At 38.6% G+C, this 27,209-nt stretch overlaps 1 protein-coding gene across 2 annotated transcripts in view; it reads right to left on the bottom strand.

Annotated features, from left to right (window-relative positions):
- Nucleotides 1-24,380, bottom strand: part of YLPM1 (YLP motif containing 1) — a 61,560-nt gene extending 37,180 nt beyond the window's left edge. For both annotated transcript variants that reach the window (XR_011432231.1, XM_001491003.7), the window contains exons 1-4: nucleotides 23,291-24,380; nucleotides 13,853-14,089; nucleotides 12,758-12,937; nucleotides 10,993-11,987 (exon numbers count right to left, since the gene is read on the bottom strand). Coding sequence is in view for 1 of the 2 variants with exons in the window: in XM_001491003.7 (XP_001491053.1) it covers nucleotides 10,993-11,987; nucleotides 12,758-12,937; nucleotides 13,853-14,089; nucleotides 23,291-24,163 (2,285 nt within the window). In the remaining variant the exon portion in view is untranslated. The remainder of the gene's footprint in view (nucleotides 1-10,992; nucleotides 11,988-12,757; nucleotides 12,938-13,852; nucleotides 14,090-23,290) is intronic.
- Between the last annotated feature and the right edge of the window lie 2,829 nt (nucleotides 24,381-27,209).

Here is a 27,209-nt window from a genome sequence, read left to right as displayed (position 1 = left end):
AATACAGAGGCCAGAAATAAACATAGATGGTCAATTAACACACAGAGATGGTCAATTAATTTATGACAAGGGAGCCAAGAATATATAATGGGGAAATGACAATCTCTTCAATAAATGGTGTTGGGAAAATTGGACAGCAACAAGCAAAAGAATGAAACTGGACCACTATCTTACACCATACACAGAAATTAACTCAAAATGGATTAAAGACTTGAATATATGACCTAAAACCATAAAACTCCTACAAGAAAACACAGGCGGTAAACTCCTTGACATAGGTCTTAGTGATGATTTTTTTAATCTGACACCAAAAGCAAAAGCAACAAAAGCAAATATAAACAAGTGGGACCAAATCAAACCAAAGAGCTTCTGCAAAGCAAAAGAAACCACCAATCAAATGAAAAGGCAACTTACCAAATGGGAGAAAATATCTGCAAATCATATACCTGATAAGGGGCTAATAGCCAAAATATATAAAGAACTCATATAACTCAATAGCAAAAAACAAACAATCCGATTAACAAATTGGCAGAAGATCTGATTAGGTAGGTACATGAAAAGATATACCTAATCATCTGGGCACTAATCATCAGGGAAATGCAAATCAAAATCACAACGAGGCATTACCTCATACCTGTTAGAAGGGCTATTATCAAAAAGACAACAAATAACAAGTATTGCTGAGGATGTGGAGAAAAGGGAATCTTTGTGCACTGTTGATGGGAATGTAAATTGCACAGCCACTATGGAAAACAATATGGAAGTTCCTAAAAAAATTAAAAATAGAACTATCATATGATCGAGCAATTCCACTTCTGGGTGGTAATCCAAAGAAAACAAAAACACTAACTCAAAAAGATGCATGCACCTCCATGTTCATTGCAGCATTATTTACAATAGCCATAACATGGAAACAACCTAAGTGTCCATCAATGGATGAATAAAGAAACTGTGGTATACATGTGTGTATGTGCACACACGCGCACGCGCATACACATAGAGGAATATCATTCAGCCACAAAAAGAATGAAATCTTGCCATTTGTGCCAATATGGATGGACCTCAAGGGCATTATACTAAGTGAAATAAATCAGACGAAGACAAATACAGTATGATCTCTCTTACATGTGGAATCTAAAAACAAATAAATAAAAAACATGGTCATAGATACAGAGAACAGATTGGTGGTTGTCAGAGGTGGAGGATGAAGGGGTGGGAGAAATGGGTAACCTGTTTTTGCTTTGTTTTGCTTCTAATTTAAATTATAATAAAAAATAAGTTCAACTTCAAATTCTATATCCAAATTATTAATCAAGTGTGAGGTTAGAATAAAAACATTTCAGACAGTCAAGGACTAAGAAAATTTACCTTCAACCCACAATTTCTTAGTACGTTATTTGAGCATGCACTCCAGGAAAAGGAGGCACTAAACCACAAATAGGAAGCCATGAGACCCAATAAATAGTGAATCCAACCTAGGAGGACAGTCAAGGGAAATGCTGGAGAACAGCCATATGACAGATCTTGAGAGCAACCAACCAGCCAATAAACCCAGGCAAAAGCAAGACGATGCACGAATTTGTGAGAGAGATCTCCTCAAGAGAAAAAGATGGTGCTTTTGGGACTGGAGTTGGAAGATTATTTTAAACATTTTGCAAGATGAGGGACAACTGGAGATTCTAGAAAAAAGTTATTACACTAAAGAAAATGTAATCATAGTACACTACTTACTTCTACAATGAAGAACAATGTTTACTGATTTATCTAAAAGTAGTGATATAAATATATTGGACAATGGGGTTAAAGAATAGTCTAAGAACTAAACCTTTATCTACCAGAACAGGAAGTAAATATATATCTAAAATGTACAAGAAAGCAGCAGCATATTATTTAGTGATATGAAGGTAACTACCAAAAGAAACAGCTAAACAATTAAAAGAAGATGTCATTAGGAAACACATCTAGGGTGGCTTGGGGCAGTGGGTGGTATTTTTCTTTATTTTTTCAAAACTACGTTTATGTATCACTTTGATAAAAACGTAAACATATTTCTTTAAAGGGCATAGAGAGAGGACTAGCCCTAACCAGGAGAATGGCTTCTTGTGAGACTACAAGAAGGAAGATGAGGATGGTACAGTAAAGTAAAGGTGAGGGCGGGCGGTGAGCTTTCCTGGGCCTGAAGCCTGGATTTCTTCTGTGATGCAGGAAGTTAAATTAAAGATACGAAGCAAAATAAAAACGTTTGCTGAGACAGAGACAGCAGCACTAGCAAATATGGTCTATGCAAAGTAGGAAAGGCTTGGCACAGCTATTGTTGGGCAAAAGGAAAAGGAGCTGACCAGAAACGTGTCCAAGGATACCTCTCAGTGCTAAGGATGGAGACCTCACATTTAAAGAGAAAACAAGTATGCTGTTTCAGGGCTTGTGATGGTTTGGTTCCTTTTCTTGAATTACACTTATTAACCCAAATAGCCTGAAATAACACCTGGGATCATTAAAGTTGTGTAAAATCATCTGCTTTGTATTCAATTCAGCAATTACTACTTCATATAAGTATAACAAGAGAAGACTATCCCCCACAATGTACAAGAGTCAGTAAGAGTCCTTGTCATGCTATCTGGTATTATAATCAAATTGTGAATATGAATACACTGCCTTCCTAACTAAATTGTGAATGCCTTGAGAATTTTATCTGTAACCGAGACATCTGGCATAAGCAACACTTACGGAGCACCTACTAATTGTCAAGTACTATTAGTGCTGGAAATAAACTGATGCCTAGCCTCAAGGAGTTCACAGTCCATAGGAAGACTGAGACAAGTAAATCAACAACTAGAACAGAATTTGATAAATATGGGACATGCTGTTCTTGCTTACTGAGGTATCCCGTGTTTGACTCACTGAAGAATCTCAATATATAATTATTCAAGTGCCACTCCTGGGGCAGGAAAAATAGGAATTAGTAAAGCAAAAAATGACAAGAAAGGGATTCCAGACAAAGAGAAGCACATGCGTAAAGACAAGAGGAAAGGATAAAGGAAGCAGGAGATACTAAAAGGTGTGCAAATAAGTAAGGATAAGAGAACATGGCGGAAAGGTTGTAAAAAGTAATGAACACATTACTGCAGGCCTCACGCCTGCACGTGTAATATGCAGTCATCATGAAAGGGGAGGGTGCTTTGCTTTCAGATTAAATTGCTGATCAACAGCCAAGAGTCATCATTTTATTTTTATTGTGGGGGTCAGAAAATGTTAAATGAATTGAAATATACTTTCAACACTACATATAAATGGCACTTATATTTATCAATACTGTACTTTCAAATTTTCAAAGTTCAAGAATGTTACAAAATGTTAGACTATCAAAACCTTTTTGATTTATAAAAGTAAAGAGCTTTCAGATCTTTGGAGTAAATATATTAAGATACTCATATTAAAAATATGTACAAAAATAAGCCATCTTTACATCAATACAGTGAAATACTACGACCTTTTTAACATATAAAAACATGTATTTGCAATAAGTACAAACATAGTATATATTCACTAAATACAATCATATATAAACACATGCATTGCACATTGGTTAGATGAAAAGAAAAGTAAACAAGTATTTGCTATTTAAATATTCAGAACATTTTTATTTGTACAGCTAAGTATTTCATAAACCTCTAAAAAATAAAAACCCTAAAAGTAGGTATGAAACCATTAGACCTAGGTATAAAAATTTCCAAATTTGATGTAAAAAATATACTCCAAATTTGGTATAAAAACTTACAGGATATGCAGAAATACAAATACCTTTAAACAAAGTAATGTCTGATTATCATAATATTTACATAAACATCCTCAAACCCGCAGATCATGGGAATTACAAGACATTAAATTCTGGAACCAAATTCCTGCCCTTTTAGTTTTCATGTGAAATAATGCCTGTTTTCCAATATGTATAACCAAGAGCCTAAAATCAAAACCCCCAAAGAGAAGTAATCACTATAAACAGGAACAACCATGACAAATGGAAGCTGAAAGAAAATCATAGTGTTCACAGTCCCTTGCTGATCCTAATAAGACAGCTACAAAACAGAAAACGCCCACAATTCCAACCCTAAAACCAATCAAAAAGTGGATGTGATGGGGCTGGTCCAGTAGCATAGTGGTTAAGTTCACGTGCTCCACCTCAGTGGTCTGGGGTTCATGGGTTCAGATCCCACGTGTGGAACTAGAAACCTCTCATCATGTCATGCATCCCACGTAGAAAATAGAGGAAGATTGGCATGGATGTTACCTCAGGGACAATCTTCCTCAAGGAAAAACAGGAAGACTGACAACAGATGTTAGCTCAGGACCAATCTTCCTCACCACACACACACACACACAAAAGTGGATGTGACAGAAGCCTTGATATTATAAAGATGTCAATTCTTCCTCAAACTGGTCAGTAGATTCTATGTAATGCTCATCAAAATTCGAGTAGATTTTTGAAAACTAGTAAGCTGATTCTAAGCATCACATGGGAAATAGAAAGAACCAAGAACAGTCAAACAATCTAGACCAGGGGTCAGCAAACTGGCCCATAGGCCAAATCCAGTTAAGAGTGATTTTTTACTTTTTTTTTTAAAGAATTATTTTAATACATTTTTCTTTCTTTTAAAGATTGGCACCTGAGCTAACATCTGTTGCCAATCTTCCTTTTTTTTCCCCCTTCTCCCCAAAGCCCCCCCAGTACATAGTTGCATATTCTAGTTGCAAGTGCCTCTGGTTGTGCTATGTGGGACACTGCCTCAGCATGGCCTGATGAGCGGTGCCATGTCTGCGCCCGGAATCCAAGTCAGTGAGATCCTGGGCCGCCGAAGCAGAGAGTGCAAAGTTAACCACTTGGCCACGGGGCCAGCCCTGATTTTTTACATTTTTAAAGGTGAAAAAAGGAAAGGAAAAGAAAGAAAGAAAAATATTTGACAGCAACAAAATATGGCCCACGAACCCTAGAAATATTTACCATCTGTCCCTTCACAGAAAAAGTTTGCGAACCTCTGATGTAAAAACACAGAACTGGAGGACTTGCACTAAGAGATCTCAAGATTTACCATAAAGCTACGATAATTAAAACAGTATGACACTGATGCAAGAACAGACAAACCAAAGGAATAAAGGCCAGTAAAACATCTAAACATATAGTCACTTGGCCTATGGTAAAGGAGACCCTGCAAACTAGTAAGGAAAGCATGAGTTTTTTCAATAAATTGTTCTGGGGTCAAGTGCATAGCCATACAGAAAAGGAACTTTGACCCCCACCTCATACCATACATTAACAAAAACACTCATTTCTATATGGATTGTTGATTTAAAAATAAAAGATAAAATAATAAAAGATAGAAGATAAAATAGGATAATGTATTTACAGCCTTAGACTAAACAAAGATTTCTTAAACAGGACACAAAAAAGCACTAACCATAAAGGAAAAGATCAAGAAACTGTACTACTAAATTAAAATCAAGGATTTCTATTAATCAAAAGACATCATTAACCCTTGGGGTTTATCTGGGTTCACTGCATCCAATTACTGTTTTGGAGTTGCTGGTTTTTTAAACAGATCTATTTGTAAGGATTGATAGTTCATGACTTTTTTTTACAGGCCTTCCCAAGAACAAAGAGAAAATTTACCTTTTTAAATACAGAACAAAACATATTATCTTGCAATTACCATATGGGTCCATTAGATCCTTTCATAAATCTAAGACATTATGGGATTTTAGTGATTTTTTTTCTATATCTTGAAACACTGTGATTTCTTTATCCTAGAATTCATTATTACTCATTACTTATCAATTATCACCAACTATAAGCTAAAGAAGACTAAAATACAAAGAGAACCAAAGAATGATGACTGCCTAGAAGGATGGAACAAAGGTGAAGTCAGCTTCACCCCCGCTCCCCTTGCATTGCCCAGAATATTGCAGCCTGCTTTCAGGCTTCACTAGGTGCAATTGAGAATTCAGAAATTGTCATTTCCTGATTATAATGACAAAGAAAAGAAAAGTGACAAAGCTGTTGTGTCAAAATTGTTACATGAATCAAAAGATAAATGCAGAGACAGCAGCACTCTAAGGTCCAATAAAGATGTGAAACTGATTATGTACGTGAAATCTCCAACTATGAGTCCTCAGATGATAACATCCCAGATGAATATTCTTAAACTCAAGATTCGATGAGTGAACAATATATTTCTATGGACAGAAAGAAAATGTGGTATTGCCATCCACTTAGTTATTAAACAGAAAGGACTTATCACATAATATTTTGTGGCAAGAACCTGGACCATTCTGCTTTGCTAAAAGTATTTGTGACAGATTTATTTCACCTTTTATGATGTTTGTGTGCCAAAATGTACTTGATGCAAAGAGCATTACTCTTTTAAAATTTTTATTAAAGCATCTCATAAGCTGTTTTTCACTATCCCTTTATTCTTACTTCTGTAAATTATTTGTAAAGTTACTGTAAAATTTAAAAAATAAAAAAGGTCCATTGGACCTGGATGGTAAATGGTGAAGACTACTTTTCTGGTATACTGAGGGATAAGAAAGCAGAAAGTACTGAAGAGTGAGAAACAGTCAAGACAATCTAGACATGTAATGGACAAAGAATTGATATATCTAGTGTATATACAAAGAACTCCTACTCTACAAATCAGTAAGAAAAAAACATAACCCAATAGAAAAACAGGGAAAAAACCTGAATCAGCATCTCATAAAAGATGAAATCCGACTGAACAATAATCAAATGGAAAGGAAGACAACCTCATTCATCATCAGGGAAGTATAAATTAAAGCCATATTACAATACCACTAGACATCTACCAAGATTGCTCAAGCTTAAAAATTTAACAACACCAAGTGTTGGTGAGGATACAAAAAACAAGAACACAGAAACACTGCTGGTGAGAGTGTAAAGTGACACAACCACTCTGGAAAACTGTTTTACAACATCTATCAACCAGAACATATACATACCCTAAGATCACGCAATTCCAATCTTTGGTATATATCTAAACAAAATTAAATACACACACACACACACACACACACACAAATGCATGTATCTAAAGGGATATATAGCACCAAAAGACACATAGCAATGTTTTTCATAATAACCAAAAAAACTTAAATGACCATCAACAGTAGAATAGATAAACAGATTGAGACATAGTCATACAATGAAACATTGTACAGGAATGACAATGAACAAACTACAGCTTTACACAACATGGATGGATCTAACAATATAATGTCAAGTGAAAGATGCCCGACTCAAAAGGGTACATAGAGTATGATTCCATTTAAATAAAGTTCAAAAATAGGCAAAACTAATCTGTGGTGTAAAAAGTTGGTACAGTGGTTATCCTCGGGGTGAGGGAAAATGGGAAGGAGTGTGAGGGGGACTTCTCAGACACCAGTAATTCCTATTTGTTGATCTGAGTAGTGATAATATGGTTGTGCCTACTTTGTGAAAATTCACTAAGCTATACACTTCCGATTGTGCACATCTCTGTATGTTACCCTTCAATAAGTAAGTTTTATTACTGAAAAATAAAAGCTTCTGGGAAACCAACATCCACTGACAAGACAGTGCATGGGAGCAGCAGTAGTCTCCTAGAAGACTTGAGGAATCCAATAATACACATACACACAGTTTAAAACAGCTGCCCTAGACACTCAACAATGTGGTATGCTATTTACACGTGATGCAGTTATGTCATTTGACTTTTTGGAAACCTTCACAGCTTTTAGAAAGCAGCCTAAATCTGGATTTTTCAAAAGCTCAAAGTAATTTACAGTATTTTAATAGTGTGCTACTGGTAAATCAGTTATCTGTGTTCTCAATTCTTGTTTTTCTACACAGCTTTTTTTAAAAAACAGAGTGGCTTACCATATCAGTTATGTGTTTATAGCAAAACCTGAATTCAACTAATAAAAGAAATTCACAAGCTTCCTTAACAGTGTGGATTATTCTTTCCTCAGTCTCTTTCACTTACTAACCAGCTTCCCACTGATATTTTTTTTACCTAGTTACAAGAGAGAAAAAAGAACTATGCCTGGGCATAGTCACACACTACACTTTATATGCACTAAGTGAGCAAAAGAAATAGAAGAGTAATAGAAATGGCAATGACATAGTGAGATTTTTTTTTTTAAAACAAGGTAGAGAATGTGAGCAGGATCTAATTCCAGGACCAAAAAAAGCCACCCTTATCAAAGCTGCAGGTGAAAAAGCTAGGGAGGGATATCTCACACCTAAAACAATGTAACCAACATTCATCAAGATTTCAGCAGACTAGAATGTTGGCCTAAACCTAATTAGATGAAATGTAAAGATAAAGTCTTAGAAAAAGAAAAAAACAAAACACAACTGCACAAGTTCGGGATGAGAGAGACTTAGCTTAATAACAGCTAACGTGAAAAAGACCTGAGAAGTCAAACTGATCTTAAGCTCAACATCAGTCAGTACTCTGAGAGTGCTGACCCAAAAAAAGCAATTTGTTCGGCCATATAAACATGTTACTCATAACGAAGTTGGTAAGAGGTCTGCGGTCCTCTGCATCTGAAGTAAGTGTTCATTCTGAAGGAGAATCACAAACCAAAGGCCCTTCAAAGGACAGTAAGAAGTACAGCAAGAAGAGGCTAGCACCAATGTTAGTGTGAAAAGAAAAGAATCTGAGTTTATGTGATGGCAGAGCAGAGTGGGTAAGGCAGGGTCAGGGAGACTAGAGGGTGATCTTTAAATAACTGTAGGAACACTCTGAAGAACAAGGATAGGATAACTCATCATGTGTTGCACCACAGAGGCAGATGTAGAATCAACAGGTAGAAGTTACAGCAACATATTTAGGTTCAATGTAAGAAACAAACTTTGGTAGAGAATTGTCAACATCTTACACGGCAGCGTTCCTTATCACAGTGCCAATGTTCAAGCAGAGTCCATCAAATGCTTGTCACAAGAAGTACAACTGACTTGAAAGTGAATTAGAAGGCCTCGGATTCTAATCCTACCTCAACCATTTAATAGCTATGTCATCCGTGGCAATTTATTTATCACCTCTCCAAATCTCAGCTTCCCTTATCTATTTACCTCATGAGATCACTGAGCAGAACAAATAAGGTAGTATGTGAAAGACCCAGGATGACAAACTAAAATGCACCACAAATGTGAGTTGCTGTAGCGGGGATACTGCACCAGATAGCTGCCAAGAGCCTCCTAACATTGAAGTTATTAACTGTACGTTGAGGCAAGAAAGAACTGTAAATAGGACCTAAACTTACAAAGTCAAGATTTGGTAGGCAAAAGAGAGAAAACATTAACACGATAGAAAAAAGGGGAGCAGAAAATCTATGTTTCATGAAGTGTTAAGAATGTACTTCTCTGATAGCAAATTAGTCACCAGATCTAAAATGCAATGCTCCATCCAGGAGATAAGTAGGAATTCAAATCAAGAAAATACACACATGCCAAATAAATCAAGACTACAAATGTATTTGTAATCACTGACAGTATAACTGAATATCATTGAATCATGACATTAAATACAGTGCTTACTTAGTTCTTTTGCTCTGAGGACCCTGTGGACTCAGCTCTCACTGGGAATGAACTCAGGTTCTACTCCCCCAGTTACATGATCCTGAGAACGTTACCCAGTCCTCTCAGTCCCAGTTTGTAAGGAGTAAATGGAGGGTGTGAACCTGCCAAGTTCACAGGTTGCTGAGAAGACTTTATGAAATAATGCATGGAAGGCCTCTGGCAAGGCTTCTGGTACCCAGAGGAATTCATGTCAATTGCCTCTAATTAATTAGCTTTGACTGTGGATGGAGTTTTGTGCCATGTAGTTTTCAGAATTATAAACTTGAGGAACAAATAAAAGATATTTTGTTTTCAAATGCTGAAATTAAGTTTAAATTAAAAATGATGTAGATCCATTGACACTGAGGTGGAAAACTAAGCAATGTACTGATAAGTGGAAAAAGCAAGTTGTAAGACAATATACTCAGTATGATCCCATTTTTATGACATATATTTTAAAAATTATCTCCAGATGGTGGAATTAGGTGACTTTTACTTTTTTCAACTAGTTTTCTGCACTGTCTTAATGTTTTATAGAGTATTCTACTACAGTTTTCAATTGGAAAAAAATCTGATTGAAAATGTTTTTCTATAGCAAAATTATTATTTAGGTCAACCTGGGAAGAAAAATATACTTTTACAAACTTGGAAAAATGAATTTAACACTTTTTAAAAGGTAAAGAGAAAAACTTTAGAAATACTAGTAAATTTTTCTGTGTGCTTTTCTAAATAAAAAGGTGGTTCAGACAAAAGAAAAACACCTCCCAAATTGAGGAAAATATAAAGGATATTTAAGCTCCACGGGGGCAGAGATTTTGTATTATATTCACTGCTGTAAGCACAGAGCGGGAACTTCATAAATGTTTGCTGAACAAATGGATAAAATAAAAGTCCTATTTACCCTTACATTAAATTTCACTGCCTTATTTTATTAGAATATTGGCTTATTCATCTTTATCTCCAACAGATAGTATATTATGTAACAAAGAGAAGTTACCAATTCAGTTATTTGTCAAATAAACGAAAAGCAAAAAATGATAAATAAATTTAATAAATATCACTTTTGAAGCTGAAAAGTCAGTAAGAAATTGATAAGTGTTACTCTAAAACACTACATTTATCCTGGACTATGATCTCTACATAGAGCATAAAAGCAGTCACATTAAAGAAATGGGCCACGTTACCATTTCTAGATTTCATTACGTCATGTCTAATAAGTGAACAACACTAACATTATTAACTGTATACCAGGAATGTACACAAATTAGAAGTATAAAGAGAATATAAAAATTGTATAAATGAAGGTTTTTATACCATCAAGGCCTACTCAGCCTAAATCAACAAAAAAGCCAAACCAAACCAAAAAAAGGCAGACCTACCTTGGGCCTCTTGGACCTTCCAAGTAACTGCTTCTAGGAGGATCTGGAAGCAGTCCACCTGACCTCACTGGCATGTCCTTGACTGCAGTGATTGGCTGAGACGGAGCAGCCGAAGACTCCCCAAGTCCTTGCTCAGATGACAATGAACCGTATGGCAGAGCAGATTTGCTCATAGGAGCTTTAGAATTCACTTGTTCTGATGGGCCAATAGCTGACTGCAATGGAGGATGGTAAGTGGAGGGTGGGGCTGAACCAAAAGACACAGGAGTGGGAAGCAGTGCTGGTCTAGGTTTCTCTGGAACTTGTGAGCTCTGAGAACCAGAGGCTGGTGGAACTGGGGCTGTTGTTAACTGAGGAGGCATCCCCTGTGGAACCCCAGGGGGAGGTATTCCTGGAGGAGGTGTGGCTGAAGACAATGGTGGGAGGGGCAAGACAGGTGGAGGTGCCGTTGAAGACAGAGATGGTGGGGGAAGAACTGGTGGTGGCCCTGCAGAAGAGAGGGAAGGTGGGGGAAGAACTGGTGGTGGCCCTGTTGAAGAGAGAGATGGAGGCATCACAGGTGGGGGCACAGAGGTTGGTAGGGAAGGTGGCATCACAGGTGGGGGCATGCCAGGTGGTGGCACTGAAGCAGGTAGGGCAGGGGGCATCACTGGTGGTGGCAATGATGGAGGCAATACCGGAGGGGGCATTGTTGGTAGAGGTGGAGGCATCTGAGAATATGGAACAAAAGGAGGTGGCATAGACATGTTCCCCATATACTGGTTCTTCATGTTCTGAAATGAATTGACTTTCTCCTGGAGATAGTTCTGAGTGGCTTTCATATGTCCCTGCCATGTTTTCCACTGTTTCTCATACTCCTGAAGCTGATCTTTATGAGGATAAGAATGGAGCTGTTCCTCCCACAGCTGAAACTCTCTCTCCCATTCTTGGTAGAGATGTTGAAACTGTTGCTGCTGCATCTCATAATGCCGCAGCTGCACATCTACAGACATGGTCTACAAATAAAGGGATAAAAATTATTTCAAGACATTCATATAAGAGAATCATAAGTTAAAATATTAATGAATCAAGGGCATTTGAAGTCGTGGGACACTAAAACACTAAAGAATTCGGGAGGCTAAGGATAAGCTTGTTAAATCCTTTTAACAATGATCATTCTTCTTTCTTCCTTTGACTTATTTATGAAAGTTATCACGGAGTTGAAAAAAATCAACCAAACACTAAAGCAAATACCTATCTCAGCAATAAGTATTTTTCAAGCTTTTAACTATGGATCATTTTACGAACTTAAAAAATGATCTATTATTATAGATATATAGACACAAGTCTATATCTCAAAGATAGAAGACAAAGAAGTATTTAAGTCATTTCATCTTTTATGGTGTATTTGCTTAGGTATTTTGTGGTGGTTGCTTTGATCTTTTTAGTGGATTTTTCCTTGTCTGTTACTGTAGTGGTCTGTAGTTAAAACATAGGTTAACTCGAAGCTACATAAGAATCCCTGGTTCTTAAATCCCTTAGCAGCGGTATCTAACATCTGCCTAGGCTGACATGATCAGAAGACTCCACTATACCTGCCTCTCCCCAAGAGCCTTTCCACAATACCACACTTCCCAAGCCCCCAGGTAATGTGGGAAACATTGCAAAACATTTAATTGTCAACATTTGATATCCTTCCTCTTCTCACTTAAATCTCTTCCAGTAATAACAAATTCTTTAAACATCTTGGGGCAACTTCCCATGAGTCAGCTGAAGAAGCACTCGCCTGTATATGTGGTGGCTGCTGTATAATCTGCTGGTACTGCTGCAAGATCTGCTGTAACTGAGTGTGCTTCTGCATTATTCCCTGATACTGGAAGCCGACTCGATGTTGCTGGTGCTGCTGCCAGTGTGCTGCTGCAGCCTGCAACTGCTTTAATCTGGCATCTTCTTCTGGGTCCTCAGACTAAAGATAAAAGAGAAGATACATTTTTATGCAAGTCATAAAACAGCAACCAAATTAATAAGAAACTGAATATTTTATATGAAGTACTGTTTTGTATTATAAAATCCAGAATTCCTACAACTCTGGCTGGTTGAGAAAAGGTATTCTATATTTAGATAACATATCTAGCTTTATTTATACTTTGATCATGGATACTAATACAAAGGAGTTTGTTAATTCCATAGTCTTCACTGGACTAACAAATCTCACTCTTCCTAAACAGGACACTATTTCCCCGACAAAGTAATCTACAGTTACTATCCTTTTCACTCTATGAGAAATCTCTTTCTTATTCACTTTCCACCAATGGACTACAGTGTAATCACTATGGTTCAATAGTTTCCACATAAGGCTCTTGGGGGAACAATGACCTTTGGACCAATGTGAGAACTTTCCTTGTGCAGTCAGTATACTAAGCGACAAGGATTATCACATTTAATGCTTCAACAGCTCTATGAGATAGCTATTTGAATATACCCAATTTGCAATGAGGAAATTGAAGCACAGAATGATTAACTAAGCTGCTGAGAGTCACTACCAACAAGTGGCAGTCCCTGGATTACGGCCTGGGCAGTCTGACAATACAAACTGAAGCTCTTAACTATCGCCTTGAAGTGCCAATATGAAAACACCCTGGCATCCCTTTAGTGCTTATACTCAATTTAGAGGAGTGTCTAATTCTTCACTCTCACTTAAACCATGAAAAAATGCCTTTTCTAAACATGGTAAGGCATGCGTCTGATTATTCCATAAACGGAATTTTCCATGTTCTTAAAACATGAAAAAATATATCCATTTATGACAAAGGTGTATATAAATGAATCAGGAAAAAAGCTGAATAATTTAATAAACACCAACAATTAATTTTATGGTTACCTGGGGTTCTTCGGGTGGGAGAGGAGGTGCTACCTCCTCATTAGGAGGTGGTAACGGGGGCTCCTCAGACGGAGGGGGTTCTGGTACTTGACTGGTGGCAGGTACCGTAACTTCTTCTTTTACTGGCTCGGGTGCATCCTTTGCTACAACAGGACCCTTTTTGTGCCCCGGCAAATGCACTTTTGTCCTCTGCTGCAAACTAAGCAGGTGTTGTCGATACCAATACTGCTGCTGTTCCTACAACAGAAAGCATTTTTGAGAATTTTACTTGAAAATCCTGTATATCTACAACTTGGAGCTACATTTGTGTCTGTGTTCACGTGTGTATAAGTAAGAAAAGCCAAAGCTGGGTTGAGAAAGGCAAATAAGCAAACAAGATCTTTCAATTCCTCCCCTAAATTTATACATTTAAGTTAAACCATACATGTTAATTCAACATATTTCTCTACTCTCTTAAAACACATGCTTTTGGAGGTGATAGCAGTCTTTCTGATAAAAGATCACAGTAAATCCTTTCAGTATTCACAGCTACCTGTTTTTAACCTGTCTTCAGTTGCTTCGGATTTATCCATGGAGGTCTTATAATTAATGAACATAACCCAACAGTCCTACCTCTTCTCTCTCTGCCAGCACTCTTCCCTCTTTTAAATACCTGTTGTATCACTAGTCTAGCCATACCCAAGTATATATGCATAAAAGAGAATATACCGTTTTAAAATGCTTTCTATTTATTTTAAAAGTCTCACTTTGCCTTCCAAATTATACTGTAATTTAATTTTCTGGAACCTTGTATTGTGCTTCCACTTTTAAAAATCATAAGTTTAACATGGAACAAAATTAGAAAATACAGCCAAGGGCCAGCCATGTGGCTTAGTGGCTAAAGTTATGCATGCTCCACTTCAGCAGCCCAGGTTCTCCAGGTTCAGATCCCGGGCACAGATCTACTCCACTCATCAGCCACGCTGTGGAGGCATTCCACATACAAAGTAGGGGAAGACTGGCACAGATGTTAGGCAGGGCTAATCTTCCTCAAGCGAAAAGAAAGAGGAAGATTGGCAATAGATTAGCTCAGGATGAATCCTCACCAAAAAGAAAGAAAGAAAGAAAATATAGCTGATCCTCCTTATGTATGGGATTCTGTAGTTGTAGATATCCCTACTTGCCAACATATATTTCCGACTCCAATCAATACTCAGGGCGCTTTGGCAGTCATTTCTAGACATGCATACAGCAGTGAAAAATTGGAGTTGCCTGACCTGCATGTCCCCAGCTGAGGGAGAACAGGGCCATGCCCTGCCTTTTTATGTAGCTGTCATACTGTAAGTGTCCTTTTCATGGTCTACTTAGGACCACATTTTCCACATTTCTATGTTTTTTCATTGGTGATTTTAACGTTTAAAATGGCCCCAAGCATAGCGCTCAAGTGCTACGTAGTTTTCCTAAGTGCAAGAAGGCTGTGATGTGCTTTACTGAGAAATATGTGTTAGATAAGCTTCCTTCAGGCATGTATTACAGTGCTGCTGGCCAAGAGTTCAATGTTAACAAGTCAACAATATATATTAAATAAGCTGCCTTTAAACAGAAACATGCATAAAACACGGTTACATATTGATTTGTTGCTGAAAATGTGACCAGAGGCTCACAGGAACCTGACCCTGTATTTCCCCTAGGAGCAGTGGTTCAGTAGTCACTAATTCATACTCCTGGTGACTTTATAGAACATAAATACCTCAAATAAAGAGAATCAACTGTACAAATAAGCAATAACTAATTAAAATCAATAAACAAGTCTTACCACTCAGAAATAACTATAGGATCTTCATTATCCCAGTATTCATTATGTAATCCCCATGGTTACAAGGTTGTATAAGGAAAAAATAGTTGTCATAACACTAAAATATTCACTAATGAACTACCCTATAGACTTCTATAGTTAACAACAGCACATATTTCTACTACAATTATAAGGACGCAGGATTTTATGAAAGTGATGTTGGAGAACTCTGGAACTCACTACTGATAGCTGAGGATCTAGCAGAAGTCCTCCCAGTTAATAACCAAAAAGAATTTTTATGATAGAAACTGCAAAAGAGAATAATATGAATATTTAAGGTTGAAAACTAGTCCCCAGGAAAACTGATAAATCCCTAAAATGTTTTTTCAATATATCCAAAAACAAAATAAAAGATGATACATAATGTTGCCATATAGTTTTGTCATAAAAATTATAGTAAAGAAATCCAATCTATACTTTATTTATTCTTTGTTCATTCTAAGACTCAGCTGTTCTTTATGATTTTGAGCTTTTTTCGAGATTTTGTCCTAAATCAAAATTTCTTATTTTTCACAATAAACTTTTGGTCCCTACATTAAATGGATTCATTTTACTTTTGTTCACTGGGATTCATTATCTTTGGATAAGCAGGATTTCCTATACTGTTAATATTTTACTGTATATCCTCTCCAATTTTCCACATGCAAACAGATGCATAAAATATACATCATACTCTTGTCTCACGAAATATACTTTTTGTTATCTTTTTTTCCCATGCATAGAATGTAACCTTCTTGGGAGAGAGATCTTATGCTTTTCTTATACCCTATCTGGTGCTTAAGCATAGTGTTGGAACACACAGTAGGATGTCAATAAACGGTTGTTGATCAACTGAGGACTTCCCTTCTAGGACACTCATTTCTATGACTTGAAACTTGCTCCAATTCACTGAGAAAAAAAAATGCCATCTAACTAACTCCATCTTGAAGTTTGGGTCATGACTGGTTCTTTTTTGTTTATCATACATATGATCTTTGGCTAATCATCAGTAATCATAGAGTTACTTTTACTGTTCAACATAAAAAAACAGCACACTGACCATAACAGTCAATGATGTAGTATTAAAACATTTTCAATTTTCTTCCATTATTTTATGAAAGTACTGAAAATAGCAACAAGTTTATCTTTCAGCTTAAAAAAATTAATAAACTCAGTCTCTTTCAAGTAAAAGTTAAAAGTTTCTTTTTTTAAATTGCTTTGAAAGCATCACTAAAAGATACAAACATGCAAACTGTCTATCACAAACTAGAAGCCAATGGCTACAGACAGGAAGACCGCACACGTCCAGATTCTTTATCGATTTGCACCCACTTTATTCTCATACTTCCCATCTTTGTCTTAGACTTAGTCTAGGGTGAAGAATCTTGGTAGGAGCTCAAGTACTTGTTGTGATACTTGCAATATGCACCGTAGGTCGTTTTCTATTTACTATGAACCCAATAGCAGAAACCAGATCTAATTCAATCCTAGGACTAGGCTTCAGCACATTTTTAAAGCTCTAAAAATGAATAACGATGACATCATTCAGAAATGTCCTCAGTGACCCCAAGAAGGGTGATTTATCTCTATTTTAGAAAGGAATTAAACCTGCCTGGACTTGCTAATGAAGGTGAACTTCATATAGTTAGTTCACAGGTCAAGGAAAGTCATAGCATGTGACATTCAAAAAGAGACTGAATGAAGGGAGTAAAAAGGATATAAGAACTATTTTTCACAAATATCATTACGAAAAAAGGTGCTAATTTATTTAGTAAGAACTTACTGACCACTTGCCATAGGTACAGCGATAAACTAGGTACTAATTGATTTTCCAAGTAGGAAAATATAAAGGAGGAGGGTAGGGGAGAGAGAGGGTGTGTGTGTGACAAGTGAACGTGTGGGATATTTTAAAGACTAATTTTGAAGGTTGCCTTTCCCATCCAGGTTGATTATTGCAAATGCCTGTAACACTAAATGTTCCATGTCATATATCCTAAAAGTGAGGGAGAGGGGGAACCTGGTAAAATAATGAATTGGATTTTCATTTTAAAAATTTATTTAAAATATATTTACTTTCTTTCTTTTTGGTGAGGAAGATTGGCCCTGAGCTAACATCTGTTGCCAATCTTCCTCTCTTTGCATAAGGAAGATTGTCGCTGAGCTAACGTCTGTGCCAGTCCTCCTCTATTTTGTACATGGTATGCTGCCATAGCACAGTTTGACGAACGGTGTGTAGGTCCACACCCAGGATCTGGGCTCGTAAACCCTGGGCCGCCGGAGCAGATCGCACAAACTTAACCATCACTATGTCACCAGGCTTGAGGTTCACATCCTACTCCAGAAATTAAGGTCACCAGACAATCTTAGTCCCATCTTAAAAAATAAAACTCCTTTACTTCACCTCTTCCTCCAGCTCCTGCCCTCATTCTCTTTCTCTCTCCTTCAGTCAAACTTCTTGAAAGAGTTGTCTATACTCACCATCCCCATCTCCTCACCTTCCATCACTCCTCAAATCAATGCAATATGGCTTCAATCACTATGAAACCGCTCCTGCCAAGGTCAACAATAATCTACATGTCAGTAAATGCAAAAGAGAACTCACAGTCTTTATCTTGCTTGACCTCTCAGCAGTACATGACACAGCTGACCGCTCCATCCTTCTAGAAACAATCTTCTCTTCACTTCTGTGGCACTGCACTGTCCTGATTTTTCATCTGTTTGGCCTTTCTTCCATTGGTTCCCTTAGATATTGTGATTCTATGGGGCAAGGCTCAATGTCCTTTAACCTCTATTCTTACTCTACACACACTCCTCAGGAGACTTCATCTATTTCTGTGCCTTCAAATACCATTTTTATGCTGATGACTCACAAGTCTATCATGTCTCCCAGATCTCGCTTCTAGACTCGACTTGTATCTAACTTCCAATTGTACATCTCCATTTGGAATCTAATATCTCAAGGACCTCAAATTCAGTACATATGTCTAAAATTTAACTCATCATTTTCCCTTCATTCTCAGACCTGTTCTTCCTCCTCCTCTAGGTTTTCCTATTTTATTAGTAAATGGGATCACAATCCACCCAGTGGCTTATCCCAGAAACCCAGAATCATCCTTGACGCCTCCCTCTCCACTACTACTCAATCTCTAATTGGATTCTAGCGCCTAAATATTTCTCCAGTCTTTCCAATTCTATCTCCACTATCACCATCCAAGTCCAAGCCACTGTTCTCTCTTGCCTGGATCATTCTATTAACCCTTCTCTCTAAATCACTCTTGCTCCTTTCGATTCCACGCTCCCCAGTGCATGCAGACTGAGCTTCAGAAAGGTCAATCTGTCACACTGCCTGTGTAAAATCCTTCAATGGCTTCCCACTGCCCTTAGGATAAAGTCCTCATAGACCCTCCCTGATCTGGTTTGTGCCTATCATTCTCACCCTGAGCTTTAAGTTTTACTGAACTTAATTCTTTCAAGTCTATCTGGTTAATTCCTACCCATTCTTCAGGTTTCACTTGGGAGGCCTCTTCAATTAGGTTAGAGCTCCCAGCTATATTCAATCATTTAAAAAAGTATTTGTTCTTCACCTAATAGGTGCTAGACCCTGAACAAGGCACTGTGAATACAACAGTGAGCTAAAAAAAGCTTTTCCTTGTTTCCTTGTGGAACAAACTAGTGATATTTTATATTTTATAATCCCACAGCATCCTGTGCTTCTCTTAATTACTTATTGTCTTTTTCCCCCCCATTGGAACAAGTCAATGAGGGACGTACCATATCTATCTTGTCCATCATTGCAACTCCAGTACTAAGCACAGTACTTGGCACATGGCTGTGATGCAATAAATACATGAACATTAAATGACTAAAAACTCTAATCAAAGTCAACAGCTTTACCTTATTAAGTTTTGAGAATAAAAGGATAAATAAAATCACAATTCATGAAAAAAGACTACTATGCACTTTACCTAGTCCTTTAAACACACAGAAAAGTTAATTCTTCAAAAAAGACATATTCCGTTAAATCAACAATGCTTTACTCTACAAATAGAAATTAAATGGAAGAATATCAAGTATTTATCCTGTTTTTCCTATACTAACTGTATGGCCAATCAAATAGCCCTGGTTCATGAATGAAAGTTTCTCTGTACAGAATTCCATATAGTAAATGTAGAAGAAATGGCAGAAAAAAATCACCATAGTGCAACCACTTAAAGAAGAAATAATTGACTCTGGCAAAGATCATCGATGGATGAACCACTAGCTCAAACATCAGATGCAAGATTAATGAGCAGCTTTACAGTGGAGGGACCAGACTGTCACCTCCTGATCAATCTCAGCACCACTCACAAACAGTGGGACAACCAGGCATTGCGCGCCTCCTCATGGGCTGCAAATGAAGAACACAGCACTACCTCGGTTATGAAGTATACTTGCCAAAAAAAGGCGAACTTAAATCTAAGAAGCTGTCAGAGTTAACTTCTAGTTTACGAAAAACATGGAAGAGAGAGGAACAAGTCAAATGACACCATGAGACAGCAGACAAATCCAGAATGCGGGACATTCTACAGGACAAATGACACAGATTTTTCATCAAGTTCAATGGCATGGGGTAGAAAAAGAGAATAGGAGAGAGTGATCTAAATCAGGAGTTCTCAACTGAGGATGATTTTTACCTCTGGGGGATATTTGGCAGTGTCTGGAAACAGTTTTGGTTGTCACCAGTGGGAGTACCACTGGCATCTAGTAGGTAGAGGCCAGAGTTGCTACTAAACATCCTATAATGCACAAGACAGCCCCCCCAACAAAGAATTATTCTGCCCAAAAATGTCTATACTGGATTCCGATTTGAACCAACAAAACATCATTGACTCCACGGGGAAATTTTAACATGGAAGATAGCAAGGAATTATTTTTAGTTCCATCAGTATGATGAGACAGCAGGGGAAATCTGAACAGACTGGGTATTAGATGATACAAAGAAACTGCTGTTAATTTTGTTAGGTGTTATAATGTATTTACCTAAGAAAAGATTCTTTTTTTTTTTAAAGATGTCTAATTAAGAATGTAGGAATGATATGACATGAGATCTAAGATTCACTTTAAAATATTTCCTGAGAACAACAAAAAAGGCCTAGGTGAAGTAAATACGACAAAATCTTGATAGCTGCTTTTTGGGGTTTTTTGCCGAGGAACATTAGCCCTGAGCTAACATCCGTGCCAGCCTTCCTCCACTTTATATGTGGGTCGCCGCCTCAGCATTGCTGATGAGTGGCATAGGTCCATGCCTGGGATCCTCACCTGTGAAGCCAGGATGCTGAAGGGGAGCACACCCGATTTAACCACTACTATGGGGCCGGCCCTTGATAGTTGTTGAATCTGAATGATGAGTATGTCGGAGGAATCATACCATTATCTCTATTTTTGTGTGTTTAAAATCTTTCACCATAAAAATTTTTAATGACAGACCTCCAAATTAAATATGAATCAAAGAATAATGAATATGCAAAAAGGTTGTCAGAGATTGGCACTGGCATGAAGAAAATGTTTATCATCCAGTCAACTAACTATCCTAAGTCTGACAACTCTTCTATCTTATTCAACAAATCTTTGTGGAGAGCCTATAATTTGCAAGGCACTGTCCTAGGTGCTACAGGAGATAAAAAGATGAGTGAGTTAGTCCTGGTCTGCAAAGGACTTACAACCTGAACAGAACCAAACCAAATAGGTGAGTTCAGGCACAGCTTCATGGAGACCCTGACATATGAGATGTGCCTTGAAAGCAATACAACATTAAGAGGAGAGAGAGTGCTGAAGAAGTTGGGATGAATTCTAGACAGAAGTAAGGAAGCCTAAACAGGCTTACAAGGCCCTTCCTGATCAGGCCGGTTCACACCTCCTAAGCCTCATCTTCCACCACTTTCTTTCTGGCTCTCATGAAAGAACTGGAAGCACTGAATATTCAAAGCACTAAAATAAGTTCACTATAGACAAGGGTACAAAGGCAGAAAAGCAAAAGCAGTGTTCTTTGTATTTCTGTTAAGGACTGGTCTGATTCCCTCTCCCCGCCAAAAAACAACTCCCTTGTCTAAAACGCCAGAAAAACAATCTAGTGGAGATGAGGACATAAATGTCATATTTTGGCTTGGACCAACTCTGACAGTGTTTGACAACAAAAGCACTGGAAATTTCAGAGTAGGGTGGGAAGAGGAACAGAAATTCTGTCTCCATAACAAAGGAATCTGGGGGAAATAACCTGGTAAGGTGGTGGTCTGGTGTAAGCCAAAAGAATCACTTATTCTACTGTTTTACCCCAGCATCTCAAGTGTTTTCTCCTGTTCTTAATTTCTAACGCCAAACCACGGCAAAATGAGAATACTGCATCCCTTTCTTTCGGAATTCTTTTTTTTTTTTTTTAAAGATTTTATTTTTTCCTTTTTCTCCTCAAAGCCCCCCCCCCGGTACATAGTTGTTTATTCCTCATTGTGGGTCCTTCTAGTTGTGGCATGTGGGACGCTGCCTCAGCGTGGTTTGATGAGCAGTGCCATGTCCGCGCCCAGGATTCGAACCAATGAAACACTGGGCCGCCTGCAGTGGAGCGTGCGAACTTAACCACTCGGCCACGGGTCCAGCCCCCGGAATTCTTTTATATCTAAATCTGAGCTTGTAGATGAAAAGATTGTTTCTTTCATTATGGACCCTTAGGTAGACTAGTAATTGCTGGAAGTGTATATTTTAAGAAATTATAACAAATGATTTATTCCACTTTAGCTCTATCTTCTTTTTTAAGGGAAAAATTCATTTATTACTGTTACCCTATCAACTTTTGACTGTTCTGTGGGAAGTTATCACTTCAAACAGAAGTTTAGAGGAATGGCTCTCTCATGAATGAAGAGATATCACAAACTTTTTTTTACTTTGGCCAAATTCCAAGGCTATTTATTACTCTGGAGTGAATGGCAACAATACAATGCAGCAAACTGGGTATGTCTCAAAGCTACCTTTAAGTGCTGTGAGAAAAGGATGTATGGGTCAACTTATTAAATGACCAACAGACTCCCAAAAGAGTCAAATGTGTAGACACTCCTCTATGTATTGCATAGGTATCTATAAGCATAATTAGGATTCTCCTGATAAGAACAAGATTTCCATCCTTCATTCGCTGAGAGCTCTTAATTCAGGAAGCTGACAGCTATCAGCGGCCCTTAAATAATTTTTTTAAAGAAGCTAACTGGTCATAAGGTTTATATGCATTTCAAGTGTCAGTCCTTTGAGAAGTTTCTTTTTTATGCTGCTTCTCAAATGGAAATTTTAGTTTAAATACAATTTTAAAACAAAGCCCTTTGCAACAGCAAGAAAACCAAAGAATGTATCTGAGAAGTAACTCTTGAGCCACCCCACAACTCTGTGGTGCCCAGAAACATCTTCAAACACTGCTCTTTTAATAATCCACCTTTAGCTAATTAAAAAGTTGGGATGTCAGACCTCTGAATCTTATGGAATCCTTTGGAGTGTAAATTAGCTAGTCATTGTGTGTTGGAATTAGGCTAAGCACTGGTTAGAGCCCTGAGGCCTGCTCACTTAGGGTCCTCTAGGTGAAGATGCCGCTCAGGCAGATGCTTTCTTACCTGTGGAGTCATCGTAGAGGGATCCGGCTCAGGGGCAGCTTGCTGCTGTTCAGCACTCTTGTTCTTGGCCCCACTCTCCAAAGGCTCTTGCTGGACAGTTGTCTTATTCCCAGAAGGGATGGACGATGGTGGTGGAGCTAGTAGCTGGGATTTAGAATGGCCTTGGGAGGGGCGGGAAGGAGATGCCTGAGAAGACGGCAAGTAGGGCTGGGAATGGCTCAAATAGGATTGCGAGGAGGAGGAAGAGGAAGAATAAGAAGGGGTGGGCGCCAGGTAGGATTGAGAAGGTGGGGACTGAGAAGGGGACGGCTGAGCAGGAGGCAGGTAGGGCTGAGACGAGGCCGGGGGGTAGTACGAAGGTGGCGGTTGAGGCGGGGGCATGTAAGATTGAGACGGGGGCATATAAGACCCCGGCGGTACAGGTGGCGATTCAGGGGGGGAATCCAGCTCCATGGGAACCAAACCAGGAGGCCCGTCTCGCTGGTGGTGGAGCATCTGGTGTTTGTACTGCTGCTGCTTCTGATAGCTGAGGGCCGGCCCAGGTGGCGGGGGCATCGGTGGCGGCGGTGGCTGCCAGTCCCCATAGCCGCCCCCCGGCATCACCGGCGGGGGCGGCAGGGGGGGCGGAGGAAGGTGATGGGGCTGGAGCACGCACTGCATCTGCTTCTGGTGCATCTGCTGCAGCTGCTGGAGCTGCGCCAGGTGCTGCTCGCGGAAGCTCATGAAGCCCGAGGAGGAGGGGGCCGCGGGAGTCGTCGAGCTCGAGTACCCGGGCCCCGGCGAGGCCTCAGGAAGGGCCACCGGCGGCGGCGGCGGGACCGGCGGCGGCGGATAGTGGCTGCTCCCGCCATACCGGCCCCAATTTGGGTACATAGCGGAGAAGAAGGCGCAGGGCTCGTCCCGGCGCCGTTACTCGTCGCAACCGACCTCCAGGAGCTGCGGCGGCGACGGCGACAACCGGAACTCGCGGCGCCTACAGGCCCCGGAGCGTGTAAACGGAGCGCGCCAGTGCGCCGGCGCTCCCGAGCTGGGCCCGCGACCGGCAAGGCGGGGACGGTCCTGCGGCGACTACGCCTGCGCAGTAGCCACCGAGAGGAGAACAAAGGCGAGATAGAGCGGCCCTTCGCTTGGCAACTCTCTGTTGCCATCTTCCTTCAGGTTAGGATAATGTAGGTGCGAGTAGACTGTTCTCATAGAACCGAGGAACCATAGAGTCTCACAGCTGAAGCGGGTGGTAGAGATCTTATCGCTCCACGGCTTCATTTTTGAATGAAAAAAAAAAAAAAGGTTCCATTCACAATAGCAACAATCGCAACAACAACAACAAAAACCATGAAACAAGTAGGAATAACTCTAATAAGAAATATGTAGAATTCATACGAAGAAAACTACAGAACCATACAGAATCATATCCAACTGGGATAAAATTAGACAGGCAGTAATGAAGAGCCTTACCATGGTCCTGAATGAAAAGAGGAAAAATTGTGATGTCAGTTTTTATCAAATTAAATGAATAGACTTAATTCAAGTCTACAAAAAAGTCTGGGAACAAATCTGTGAAGATTAGAGACCTATTTTGACGACAGAATTTAAGACTACACGGATTCCTGCAGGCATATAAAAGGTAAAGTCTGCGGTTATTGTAAAAGAGGAGAAATGGAATTCTTTAAAATAATTCAACACATAAAAACTCATGTTGGAGAATCTCAGCTAAAGCAAAGACCAGATACAAAGATTGTCTAGAGAGGACGACCTGGAAAATAATCCAATCTCTCAGCATAAAACTAAACATGAACTCCTTTGGCTTGAGTGAATCACTGAAAAACAAAGCTGATACACACCGAATTCTGAAAAAACTCTCTAACTGAGAATATTAAGTGCTTCAGTATGTCAGTTGTGCACCACTTAAAGATTTGACCTTGCTTCCATCTTAGCAACCCAGATCTTCACCTCTCTTAGGAGATGGATGTGAGCGGAAAGTGGGGCATCTAAGTATTTGCCAGAAGATAGAGCTGCTCCTTCCCAAAAAGGAATTTAGTTGTGTTTCTTTTAACTTTTTACTGAAGTATAACATATATACATAAAATTACACATTGTATGTATACAGCTTAGTGAATTTTCACAAACCAATCACAATTGTGTAACCAGCACCCAGATCAGAACATTACTAACTCAGAAACCCTCGTTACTTGTATTGTTAACATTTTCAACTGAAATTCTTTTTAAAAAAATAAAAACATCTAATTAAAGGAGAAAATCGGGTGATCATCTCATTAGATGCAGGAAACAAACGTCGTAAATTTCAACATCGTATTTGATTTTTAACATGATTTTTAAAATTTAGCAAGTCAGAAATAAAAGGGAACTGCCTTAATCTTATAAAGGGTATCTACTTAAAAAACTACAGCAAACATCACACTTAATGGTGAAAAGTTGAAAGTTTTCCCACTGAGATCAAGAATAGATGTCTACTACCGTCACATCTGTTATGGGTTGAATTGTGTCTTCCCCCAAAAAGAAGATACATTTAAGTGCTAACCCCCAGTACTTCAGAATGTGACCTTATTTGGAAATCGGGATGTTGCAGGTGTAATTAGTTAAGACGAGGTCACACTGGAGTGGGGCAGGCCTCAATCCAATATGACTGGTATCCTTAGAAGAAGCTAGCCACGTGAAGACACAGACACACAGAATGTCATGTGATGGTGAAGCCAGAGATTACAGTTACGCAGCTGCAAGCTAAGGGGAGGAACGAATGGAACTCTCATACACTGCTGGTGGGAGTGTAAATTGGGATGGCCATTCTGAAATACTATTTGACAGTATCTACTAAAGCTGAACAGAACCATAGCCTAGGACCCAGGAATCCACTCCTAGATGTATAACCAACAGAAATGTATACATATGTTCACCAGAAGACAGTACAAGAATGTTCACAGCGGCAGTATTTGTAATAGCTAAAAACTGGAAAACAACCCAAACATCCACCTATGCTAGAATCAAGTTGCAGTATATTTATACAATGGACTACAAAACTGCAATGAGAATGAACTATAACCACAGGCAACAACTAAGATGAATCTCACAAACATAATGTTGAGCAAACGAAGCTAGACAGAAAAGAATATATACTATATGTTTTCACATATATGAGTTCAAAAATAGACAAAACTGATACATAATGTTAGAATTCAGGACAGTAGTTACCCTTGCGTGGAGGGATAGTGACTGAAAAGGGGCACAAAGTGGTAATTACACAAATGGGGCTGCTGGTGATTTTCTGTTTCTTGATCTGGGTGCTGGTTACACAGGTAGGTTCAGTTTGTGAAAAGTTCATCAAGCTGTACCATTTATGATTTGTGCACTTTTCTGTTTGCAGAGTTCAATGTACCTTCCAGGAAATTTTGAACGATGGCAGTTCAAAAGAATATTTACTGTATAACTGACTTTACATATAGTTTAAAAATAGGCAAGATGAAATGATAATGTTAAAAGTGAAGGTAAAACAGCATAGGGAATATAGTCGATAATGTTGCAATGACTTTTTACAGTGACAGATAGTAACTAGACTTATCATAGTGATAATTTCATAATATATATATAAATATCGAGTTACTAAGATATACACCTGAAACTAATAGAATATTGTTTGTCAATTATACTTCAATTTAAAAAAATGAAGGTAGTGGCTGCTTTTGGGAGGAAGGAAAAGGGTAGTGACTGAGAGGGGGCATGAGTAGGGCTTCTGAGGTGCCAACAATGTCCTATTTCTTGAACCAAGTAAGTGGTAATTACACAAATAGTTGCTTTGTTAAAATTCATTAAGGTGTACATTTATCCTTTGTACTTTCTTGTTTGTGTGCTGTACTTTACCATTTTTGAAAAAGTTTTAAAGAACACAGGTGGGAAGGAGAAGAAA

The sequence above is a fragment of the Equus caballus genome, chromosome 24 (genome assembly GCF_041296265.1).
Source record: "Equus caballus isolate H_3958 breed thoroughbred chromosome 24, TB-T2T, whole genome shotgun sequence".
In the NCBI taxonomy this organism is placed as follows: Eukaryota; Metazoa; Chordata; class Mammalia; order Perissodactyla; family Equidae; genus Equus; species Equus caballus.
The sequence above is the reverse complement of the archived record's forward strand: the minus strand, read 5'-3'. Positions and strand labels throughout refer to the sequence as shown.